The sequence below is a fragment of the Arachis ipaensis genome, chromosome B2 (genome assembly GCF_059453495.1).
Source record: "Arachis ipaensis isolate K30076 ecotype BB chromosome B2, ASM5945349v1, whole genome shotgun sequence".
NCBI classification, from domain to species: domain Eukaryota; kingdom Viridiplantae; phylum Streptophyta; class Magnoliopsida; order Fabales; family Fabaceae; genus Arachis; species Arachis ipaensis.
The window spans coordinates 88,540,203-88,551,895 of NC_142437.1; the positions used below are offsets into that span (position 1 = coordinate 88,540,203).

At 36.0% G+C, this 11,693-nt stretch overlaps 1 protein-coding gene and 1 non-coding gene across 4 annotated transcripts; both read left to right on the forward strand.

Moving 5' to 3' along the window:
• The first annotated feature begins 683 nt into the window (after nucleotides 1-683).
• On the forward strand, nucleotides 684-791 carry LOC148574754 (small nucleolar RNA R71). Its single transcript, XR_015906093.1, has one exon. It is a non-coding gene; the product is annotated as a small nucleolar RNA R71 (small nucleolar RNA).
• Nucleotides 792-7,884: 7,093 nt separating this feature from the next.
• On the forward strand, nucleotides 7,885-10,638 carry LOC107625436 (small ribosomal subunit protein eS24z). 3 transcript variants are annotated; one of them, XM_016328069.3, is made up of 6 exons: nucleotides 7,885-8,331; nucleotides 8,933-9,067; nucleotides 9,231-9,272; nucleotides 9,390-9,560; nucleotides 10,222-10,308; nucleotides 10,406-10,638. In XM_016328069.3, exons 2-6 carry the CDS (start codon nucleotides 8,996-8,998, stop codon nucleotides 10,445-10,447), a joined length of 414 nt encoding a protein of 137 aa, XP_016183555.1. In that variant the 5' UTR covers nucleotides 7,885-8,331; nucleotides 8,933-8,995; the 3' UTR covers nucleotides 10,448-10,638. The 3 variants fall into 3 exon arrangements, with proteins under 3 accessions (XP_016183555.1, XP_088359573.1, XP_088359574.1); XM_088503447.1 differs by having other exon boundaries at nucleotides 7,928-8,331; nucleotides 8,942-9,067; XM_088503448.1 differs by having other exon boundaries at nucleotides 7,928-8,331; nucleotides 8,966-9,067.
• The last annotated feature ends 1,055 nt before the right edge of the window (nucleotides 10,639-11,693 follow it).

Consider the following 11,693-nt stretch of genomic DNA (forward strand, 5'->3'; position numbering starts at 1 on the left):
TTCTTACTCAGCTGACCCACTTGTGCCTCCAAATTTCTAATGGAGGACCTTGTTTCAGTCATGAAACTCTGAGTGGTTTTAATTAGATCAGAGACCATGGTTGCTAAGTCAGAATGGTTCTGCTTAGAGTTCTCTGTCTGCTGCTGAGAAGATGATGGAAAAGGCTTGCCATTGCTAAACCTGTTTCTTCCACCATTGTTGTTGTTGAAGCCTTGTTGAGGCCTCTGTTGGTCCTTCCATGAGAGATTTGGATGGTTTCTCCATGAAGGATTGTAGGTGTTTCCATAGGGTTCACCCATGTAATTCACCTCTTCTATTGATGGGTTCTCAGGATCATAAGCTTCTTCTTCAGATGAAGTGTCCTTAGTACTGCCTGGTGCAGCTTGCATTCCAGACAGACTTTGAGAAATCATATTGACTTGCTGAGTCAATATTTTATTCTGAGCCAATATGGCATTCAGAGTATCAATCTCAAGAACTCCCTTCTTCTGATTTGTCCCATTATTCACAGGATTCCTCTCAGAAGTGTACATGAATTGGTTATTTGCAACCATTTCAATGAGTTCTTGAGCTTCTGCAGGCGTCTTCTTCAGATGAAGAGATCCTCCAGCAGAGCTGTCCAATGACATCTTGGACAGTTCAGACAGACCATCATAGAAGATACCTATGATGCTCCATTCAGAAAGCATGTCAGAAGGACACTTTCTGATCAATTGTTTGTATCTTTCCCAAGCTTCATAGAGGGATTCACCTTCCTTCTGTCTGAAGGTTTGGACTTCCACTCTAAGCTTACTCAATTTTTGAGGTGGAAAGAACTTTACCAAGAAGGCATTGACTAGCTTTTCCCAAGAGTTCAGGCTTTCTTTAGGTTGAGTCCAACCATATCCTAGCTCTGTCTCTTACAGCAAAAGGGAATAGCATAAGTCTGTAGACCTCAGGGTCAACCCTATTGGTCTTGACAGTGTCACAGATTTACAAGAATTCAGCTAAAAACTGATGAGGATCTTCCAATGGAAGTCCATGAAACTTGTAGTTCTGTTGCATTAGAGAAACTAATTGAGGCTTCAGCTCAAAGTTGTTTGTTCCAATGGCAGGGATTGAGATGCTTCTCCCATAGAAGTCGGGAGTAGGTGCAATAAAGTCACCAAGCACCTTCCTTGCATTGTTGGCATTGTTGTTGTTTTCGGCTGCCATATCTTCTTCTAGTTTGAAGATTTCTGTTAGGTCCTCTTCAGAGAGTTGTGCCTTAGCTTCTCTTAGCTTTCACTTCAAGGTCCTTTCAGGTTCAGGGTCAGCCTCAACAAGAATGCCTTTGTCTTTGCTCCTGCTCATATGAAAGAGAAGAGAACAAGAAAGTATGGAATCATCTATGTCACAGTATAGAGATTCCTTGAGGTGTCAGAGGAAAAGAAGAATAGAAAGAGGAGGTAGAAGGAGAAGAATTCGAACTTATCAAGAGGGATAGAGTTCGAATTATTGATAGTGGAGGAGTGTTAGTCCTTAAATAGAAGGATGTGAGAAGAGGGGAAGAATTTTCGAAAATAAATTAAAAAGGTTTTGAAATAATTAAAAGAAAATTTTGAAAACTTGATGAATGATTTTCGAAATTTGAAGTTGGGAAAGAAATAAAGTGATTTTTGAAAAAAAGATTTTTGAAATTAGAAATAAAAAAGATATGATTGAAAACTATTTTGAAAAAGATGTGATTAAGAAGATATGATTGAAAAGGTGTGGTTTTAAAAAGATATGATTGAAAAGATATGATTGAAAAACAATTTAAAAAAAAGATTTGATTTTTAAAATTAATGACTTGGTTAACAAGAAATTTAAAAGATATGATTCAGACATTAAACCTTTCTTAACAGAAAAGGCAACACACTTGAAAGTTTTGAATCAAATCATTAATTGTTAGCAAGTATTTTTGAAAATGGAAAGAAATTGATTTTGAAAATATATGATTGAAAATATATGATTTGAAAAAGATTTGATTTTGAAAGATTATGAAAACTTGAAAAAAAATGTGAATTAAAAATAAAATCTTCCCTCTAGTGTCATCCTGGCGTTAAACGCCCAGAATGATGCCCATTCTGGCGTTTAACGCCCAAATCTCTACCTTTTTGGGTGTTAAACGCCCAGCCAGGTACCCTGGCTGGCGTTTAAACGCCAGTTTTCCTTCTGCACTGGGTGTTTTGAACGCCCAGCTTTTTCTGTTTGATTCCTCTGCTGAATATTCTGAATCTTCAATTCTCTGTATTATTGACTTGAAAAGACATAGTTTTAAAACTATTTTTGAATTTTTGATGATGGGAATCAATAAAATGCAACTAAGATCAAATAAACAATGCATGCAGGACACCAAACTTAAAAAATTTCATATAAGAGACACTAACAAATTGAGAATGCATATGAGAAACAACAAAACACACAAAACAAGAGAATTTAGAGATCAGAGCAATGAAATCATCAAGAACACTTGAAGATCAATGAAGAACATATTGCATGTATTCAAAAAATGCAAGAAGAATAAAAACATGCAATTGACACCAAACTTAAAAATTAATACTAGACTCAAACAAGAAACATAAAATATTTTTGGTTTTTATGGTTTTACAAATTTTTTTTTGTGATTTTCGAGAATTATATAGAGAAGAAAATAAAGAGAATCAAAACTTTTAATAAGAATTCCAGGAATCATTGCAATGCTAGTCTAAGACTCCGGTCCAGGAATTAGACATGGCTTACTAGCCAGCCAAGCTTTCAATGAAAGCTCCGGTCCAAAATACTAGACATGGCCAATGGCCAGCCAAGCTTTAGCAGATCATTACTTTCAACAGCAAAATTGATAGAAATCAACAAGCTCTTGTGATAATAAGTTGAAACCTCGGTCCAAAAGATTAGACATGGCTTCTCATCCAGCCAGACTTCAACAAATCATCATGAAACTCTAGAATTCATTCTTAAAAACTCTGAAGAACAAAATAGAAAATCTTTTTGTATTTTTGAAAAAATTTTTTCGAAAAATAAAAAGGAAAAGTACCTAATCTAAGCAACAAGATGAACCGTCAGTTGTCCAAACTCGAACAATCCCCGGCAACGGCGCCAAAAACTTGGTGCACGAAATTGTGATCATCAATGGCGCCATTGACATGGTACGCTCAATTGTAATCTCAACTCTTTATCACAACTTCGCACAACTAACCAGCAAGTGCACTAGGTCATCCAAGTAATAAACCTTACGTGAGTAAGGGTCGATCCCACAGAGATTGTTGGTATGAAGCAAGCTATGGTCATCTTGTAAATCTCAGTCAGGCGGATTCAAATGGTTATGGATGATGAATGATTAAAAGATAAATAAAACATAAAATAAAGATAGAGATACTTATGTAATTCATTGGTGAGAGTTTCAGATAAGCGTATGAAGATGCTTTGTCCCTTCCGTCTCTCTGCTTTCCTACTGTCTTCATCCAATCCTTCTTACTCCTTTCCATGGCAAGCTGTATGTTGGGCATCACCGTTGTCAGTGGCTACAATCCTGTCCTCTCAGTGAAAATGTTCAACGCACTCTGTCACAGTACGGCTATTCATCTGTCGGTTCTCGATCATGTCGGAATAGAATCCAGTGATTCTTTTGCGTCTGTCACTAACGCCCCACAATCACGAGTTTGAAGCTCATCACAGTAATTCAATCCTTGAATCCTACTCAGAATACCACAGACAAGGTTTAGACTTTCTGGATTCTCAAGAATGCCGCCATCAATTCTAGCTTATACCACGAAGATTCTGATTAAGGAATCCAAGAGATAAACACTCAATCGAAGATAGAATGGAGGTGGTTGTCAGGCACACGTTCATAGGTGAGAATGATGATGAGTGTCACGGATCATCACTTTCATCAAGTTGAAGAACAAGTGATATCTTAGAACAAGAACAAGCTGAATTGAATAGAAGAACAATAGTAATTACATTGATACTCGAGGTACAGCAGAGCTCCACACCTTAATCTATGGTGTGTAGAAACTCCACCGTTGAAAATATATAAGAACAAGGTCTAGGCATGGCCGTGAGGCCAGCCTCCAAACGTGCATAAGACTCTCAAAGATCAAAAGTATATCAAGTGTGTCAAATACAATAGCAAAAGGTCCTATTTATAGAGAACTAGTAGCATAGAATTACAGAAATTAGTAATTAATGCAGAAATCTTCTTCCGGGCCCACTTGGTGTGTGCTTGAGCTGAGCATTGAAGCTTTCATGTGTAGAGACTTTTCTTGGAGTTAAACGCCAGCTTTCGTGCCAGTTTGGGTGTTTAACTCCAGCTTTTGTGCCAGTTTTGGAGTTAAACGCCAGAATTCTTGAGCTGACTTAGAACGCCTGTTTGGGCCATCAAATCCCGAACAAAGTACGAATTATTATATATTGCTGGAATGCCCAGGATGTCTACTTTCCAACGCAATTGAGAGCGGGCTTCTTTAGCTCCAAAAAATCCACTTCGAGTGCAGGGAGGTCAGAATCCAACAGCATCTGCAGTCCTTTTCAGCCTCTGAATCAGATTTTTGCTCAGGTCCCTCAATTTCAGCCAGAAAATACCTAAAATCACAGAAAAACACACAAACTCATAGTAAAGTCCAGAAAAGTGAATTTTAAATAAAAACTAATAAAAATATAATAAAAACTAACTAAAACTTGCTAAAAACATACTAAAAACAATGCCAAAAAGCGTATAAATTATCCGCTCATCAGCATTGGACCATTTTCACAGAGAGGATGGGATGTAGCCATTGACAACGGTGATGCCCTACATAAAGCTTGCCATGGAAAGGAGTAGGAATGATTGGATGAAGACAGCAAGAAAGCAGAGGTTCAGAGGAACGAAAGGCATCTCTATACGCTTATCTGAAATTCTCACCAATGAATTACATAAGTATCTCTATCCTAGTTTATATTTCAATTATGTTTTAACTAGCAAATCTCCATAATTATCTGAATCCGCCTGACTGAGATTTACAAGGTGACCATAGCTTGCTTCAAGCCGACAATCTCCGTGGGATCGACCCTTACTCACGTAAGGTTTATTACTTGGACGACCCAGTGTACTTGCTGGTTAGTTGTATCGAAATTGTGAAAAAGAAATAAAATTATGAACGTGCGTATTAAGTTTGTAGCGCCGTTACCATGGAATGAACGATCACGATTTCGTGCACCACCTAGTCACATGCTTGTGGTGTTCTTGTGTCAACTAATCATTGAGACAAAACATTCAGAGTCGATCAATTGCAATTAAACAGAGTATACCAAAGGCTTTAAGCACCACTGTTTGGAAGTAACTGAAAGGAAAATTAGAACTTAAAGAGAGTTCCCCAGTTAAGTGCTTGTGGTGTTTCTGTGTCAAGTGAAGTTTGAGACAAAACATTTAAAGTCACAATTCAAGTAACAATTCAAGTTTGATGTTGTGATGAGTGAGCATCTTTTCTATCTTTTTCTAGTGAATTTGCATTTAATTTGATGAGTTTAATCAAGAATTAATTATCTTTTAACTACTATGGATGCTACTATGGATGCTACTTTGAGTCTTGTGCAATTCTGTTTATTTTAGGTAGCATTCGGTTGGATTTGATGGAATTTCTGCAGCACAAGAATTAAAGGAGATGACAGCGAGGATCGACGCGTGCGCGTACCTGACGCGTGCGTGTGATTTAGAGCTTTCCATGGCGACGCGTGTGCGTACCTGACACATACGCGTGAAAAGTGAAGTTGCACAGCGACGCGTGCGCGTACCTGACGCGTACGCATGACACGAGAAGAAAACCATCGACGCGTACGCGTGATTGACGCGTACGCGTGACATGCACCACGTACAGAAAACGCAGAAAATGCTGGGGGCGATTTCTGTGCTGTTTTTGACCCAGTTTTCGGCCCAGAAAACACAGATTAGAGGCTGTAGAATGAAGGAACACTTCCCGTTATTTTTCAGGTTAGGCGTGGATCCTACGAAGCAAGTGGTCCCCATTCATCAATTGAAGACTTGCTGATTATTTAATTAATTCTTATTTAAACTTTATTTTTATCTTGAAAATAGAAAAAGATATTATTTTAGTTTTAGAAATTAGATTTTTAATTAATTAGGATTAGATATAAAAGAGAAAAGAAACTTCCCTTATGGGGATCCCAACATTAGTTAACTTTTCATTCCACCTCAGCCCAATTTACAATCCTAATTTTCTTCTCTGAATCATGAGCAACTAAACCTCCATTGTTAAGGTTAGGAGCTCTGTCTATTTGTATGGATTGATTCTATTGCTTTTCTATTTTAATTCATGCACTGATTTATAATTCAAGAATTGTTTTTGTTCTTTATCTTATGAAATTGGGTGGAACGGAAGTATGACCCTCTTTCTAATTGAGTTCTTGTATAACTTGAAAAAGCTCTTTACTTGAACAATAGCTTGAAAACAATTTCTCCTAAATTCTAATTATCTGGACTTAACGGGATACGTGACATATAATCCTCTTATATTTGGATAATTAGGATTTTTGTGGCATAATAACTAGAATTAAACATCACCCTCTAATTGGAATTAATTGATCAAGGAATTGGCAGTTAATGAGAATTAGAGGAGACTAGAAAGGTCTAAGGAATTAGGGTCTAGTCACATATAGTTTGCCATGAGTCAAATCTTACATGATTAAAATAGTTAATAAGAAAAGTTAATCCGGAAAAATAGATAACTCTGAAACCTTAACTGTTTCTCCATATTTTATTCCCAACTTATTCACATGCCTGTCTTTAAACTCTGAATTTACTGTTTAATGCTCTTTGAACTCTCAAACACTATTTTCTACTTGCCTAACTAAGTGAATCACTTAACCATTGTTGCTTAGTCCTTCAATCCTCGTGGGATCGACCCTCATTCACCTAAGGTATTACTTGGTACGACGCGGTGCACTTGCCGGTTAGTTTGTGGTTAGAAATTTCGCACCACGCGGCTCGTGGCTCCATGGATGGCAGCGACACTGGTTTCGCGATGAGGACGGCGACGACGACATGGACCCCGCGAAGATGACGACAGACATGACGACGACTCCCAGACGCAGCGTCTTCTCCCTCCTGTGACTCTGGTTTGCGCCTCTCCCTCTCCTTCAACGGTGACAAGACGGTGCAGCGGCAGTGATTCCTGTCAGCGCCGTCTTCCCTCTCTTCTCTTCTCTTCTCTGCCTTCCGTTTCTCCTTCTCTCCCTCTACGTTTTCTTTCTTTTTTTTTTTTTTTTTTTTGAATTTCTGATGCTGCTATGTTTGGGTACAAGGAGGTTTGGCGGCTAGGATTTTTTTAGGTGAAAGGGAAAATGGATTTTGGTTGTTAGGGTTAGAGTTAGATGAAATTTAGGTTTTTTTTAGTTAGGGTTAGGGTTAGATTTGGAGATTTTGGGTTAATTAGAATTTAATAAAATCTAAATCAAATTTAGTTATATTATATTAATTTTAAAATCTAATTTAATCTCTCAAAATTATTTTAAAAATATTATTTAATTATTAATTTGTTGATTGTTTTTTAATCAAATATTTTAATTTAAAATATAAAATAATATAATAAATATTTTTTATTTATAAAAATTAAAATTTTTAAAATCTTAATTATTTAAACTATAACATATAAAATTTTTATTTTAATTATCAAAATTTGATTTAATTATTTCTAAAAAAATAATTTTTTTATAAATCTTTAATAAATAAAAAATTTAAAATCGATTCATAATAAAATTTTTCAAAAATTTTAAATCTTACATCTATTTTTTAGATAATTATTTATTTTGTTAATATTAAAACTTAAAAATAATTATTTTTATAAATATGTATTTATATGGAAAATTATTTTACTACTTCACACTCACACGATATCAAAAGTAAATATATATAACCCTAATTTTACATTTTGCCCTCTTTTCGCCGCTGCAGTCTACCCTTCACCCTCACCCACACCCACACCCACACCCATACACAGAGATCAGAGACACCACTCGGCCACTCCTTCTTCCTTGACCACCACCGGAGACTGCTTGCCGGAGACCGCCCGCTCTTCCTCGCGTTAGTACCTCTTCGTCGCGTGCTTCCTCTCGCCGCTTTTCCTTGCGTTCATCCCTCCCTCTTCCTGGTTTAGACGTTATCACCGTCAGTGGTACTCAGTTCCTGCCACGTTGTCGTCCTCTCAGTCCGTGGTCCTCTGTTCTCGCTGCCTTGACGTCCTCGCCGCCTTGCCTTACTGCCGCATCGCCGTCCTCCGTTCTCGTCGGTTCACCGTCCTCCTTCCAGCGAATCAGCTTCATTGTTCAGGACTTCAGGTATTTTTTTATGAAGATCATTTGAGTTTTGTGAAGGTCATTTGAACTGTGAATTGTGAATAGATGTTTTTGGCAGATTCTAAACTAATTGAACTGTGAATTGTGAATAATTGGGAATTGGTTGCGGATATAAACTAGTTTTTGGCTGTTTCTAGGTCGGTGCTAGTACCACCAGAAGAGTACATAAAACTCACAAGATGAAATCTAGAACATAGTCGGATTTTATAATTTAGTTTTCTGTCATCTTACTTGTTAAGTTGTTGTGTGTGATGCTGCTGTTATTGTTTATATGTCTAAAAGAATTAGATATCATGAATTATACTTGTTCACTTGTTCTTTGGTCCTGTTTAGTTGTGGTGAGATCCTCCTATTATTGTTTATTTTTGTTATTTAAGAAAAGTTTGTTTAAAAATATTTTAGGAATAAATAGGTTTAAAAGTGTGAATAAAAGAGTTTTATTGAATTTTTTATGTAGCAATATGCATTTAAATAAAGTTTCTGTTTTGCGGATACATCTGATCCAATCCGATCCGTATACACCTGGGTTTAAGTAAAAAAAAAATTGCAAGTTAGGGTTTGCCCCTTATAAATATGGATGTAGTTTTGTTAGGGTTTCAACACTACACTCTTCCAGCACGATTAGGGTCCTCAAGCTTCAACAAACATGGCTGACAAAGCGGTTACCATCAGAACAAGGAAGTTTATGACTAACAGGCTCCTCTCCAGAAAGCAATTCGTGAGTTCGTTCACCATTCTCACTTTCACACTGTTTTTATGGCTTTATCATAGACTTTAAGTATCTAGATTTTGGAATAATTGGGATCTGATAATGATAGATGAATTGAGCGCTACATACGATTTAGCTGAGCCTCGTTTTCTCTTTAATTGTGTGGTTGTAGGTCATTGATGTTCTTCATCCAGGGAGGGCAAATGTTTCTAAGGTACATTCTGTTTGTTAGCCGAAAACTTTAGATTTAATTGATTTTTGTCAGGTAGTTATTGGTTGGACAATAATGGTGTTTAGGGTTTCTAATTTTTGTTGTGTTTGGAATATGAAGGCTGAGCTTAAGGAGAAGCTTGCTAGAATCTATGATGTTAAGGACCCCAACACCGTGTTTGTGTTCAAGTTCCGCACCCATTTCGGAGGTGGCAAATCCACTGGTTTTGGTTTGATTTATGACACTGTTGAGAATGCTAAGAAGTATGAGCCTAAGTACAGACTAATTAGGGTAAGATAACTCGGTTTTTTGTTTTTCTAATGTGGTTTTTGTTCATGAGTGTAATTGCTATGGAATGAGAAACACTTTCATGCAACTAGGATGTATGTTTTTGTAAATTGTAAGACTGGTAAGTTAGTGCTTACTAATATTAATTGTTATTGGATGACCTCTATGTATAATAATATAGTACTCTGATGCTGTCAGCACTGTTTTTTATTTTTAGATTGGAGTTGCATGGGGTGAAAATATGTTGTTCTTTATTGTTGATCCATAATGTAACATGAAATTGTATACTGTTATGATTAATGAGCATTAACAATAGAGATGTTCCAAAAGATTAATTTGAAAGCTTGTGCATATTAGAATTCATTAGTTTTCAGATGAAATCATTAGCTCTTTTTAGTTGCTGTTTGGCTTCTAACAGTTGCTTCCTCTTAAACAATACAATAATTTGTTTTGCTTGATTAATTACCCCTTTACTATGCTAGAATTTCTTGAGATATTTTGTACAAGACCCTTACCCTGTAGCTTAATCTGACCATTCTCATGTCTTGTCATGCATCCATTTGTTCTTTTTGGTCTTGAGGAATTAGAACTTTTCTTCTTTAATATCTGTGCCATGTTGCTGTGTTTTGCATAATCCTTCGCTAAAATCCTCTGTCATTCGCAGAATGGACTTGATACTAAGGTTGAAAAGTCAAGGAAGCAAATGAAGGAGAGAAAGAACAGGGCAAAGAAGATCCGTGGAGTAAAGAAGGTAAATAGTTGCCAAAAGCAAATTGTTTTTTTATTGATGATTGTTCATCTCGTATTGCTCTTGCTTAGTAAAAATAGTAACCTATTTTTATTTTCAGACCAAGGCTTCTGATGCTGCCAAGGCTGGAAAGAAGAAATGAGTTCTCAAACATCTTGGTTTTGATTTCAAGGTTGTGTTGGAATTTTGTAATGGATATTTTATTTTTTAGATTCCTAGAATGAGATGTTTCAGTATTTGACGACGTGATCTTTTTGCCTTTCAAATTATTAATCTTTAGTTACAACTTAAGATTGAGGAGAAATCAGTTGATCACTTACGAATGTTTTCAAATGTTTGCTAGACTGATTATGAATTCCTATGGTGCTTGAAAATTTGACAGATCAATCATTTATTTTATAGGATTTTTATATGCGGTAAAGAAATCATTTATGATCATCATAAAATGGTGATGCTTTAAAAAGATAAAAAACTGTCTTTATTTTGGATAAATACGTGAAACATTTATTTTGTTAAGAATTTCAAATTGAAGTTAGCTTTTGCGTTTGCAAGTATGGTTCGTATCGTACGTGTACGTGAGCAAGTTTTAAAAACTGGATTATTTGTCAATAATAATATTTTTATCGAAAGAATTTTAATTAGGAAAAGTATAGGGTACCAACATATTATCTGTCAATTTATTATCAATAATAATTAATTATTATATTTTAAATACATATATAAAGAGACACATCCAAAAAATATATCTATAAAGACACTTCTATTAATACAGCCATAAAAAAGATATTTTTATTAGACACATCTACGAAGATACTTCCATGAAATACAATTATAAATAAGAGTTGGCAGATATGCTGTTGGTAACGTAGTGGGACCGTTTTAATTAATAGTTATTTACATTCTGCAATGCGGAATGATCAATGGCATCAAACCCATGTATCTACACATGCAATGTTGTCTTCCATTTCTCATTTTATGGTCTAGCATTCCTTGATTTTTTTCCTTCTCCAATAAAATCACTTTAGGTAAGCAGTAAGCACGTTTGTCATTTGTATTTAGCCTAAAGTTAACCTAGAAACCCATGGATCGACTTGAATTGTAACCGATGGTGGAGACTTGGCGCTAATGGTTTTTTTTTTTTTTTTTTTTGGTCAGTGATTAGACAATTCCCAATTCTAGATACTCTAATAGATTGGACAACTCCCAATCCTAGGTATATAATATACCCACACACTCCTCACACTTTTACCACATTTTTTCTCAATTGCAATTTTTAGGGTTTGAACTCTAGACCTTTAAAGTGGGGAGGGGGAGATATGCCATATGAGCTAAGGCTCATTGGCGGCGTTAATGGTTAAAAAGGATCAAGATTCTCGTTACCTGTTACT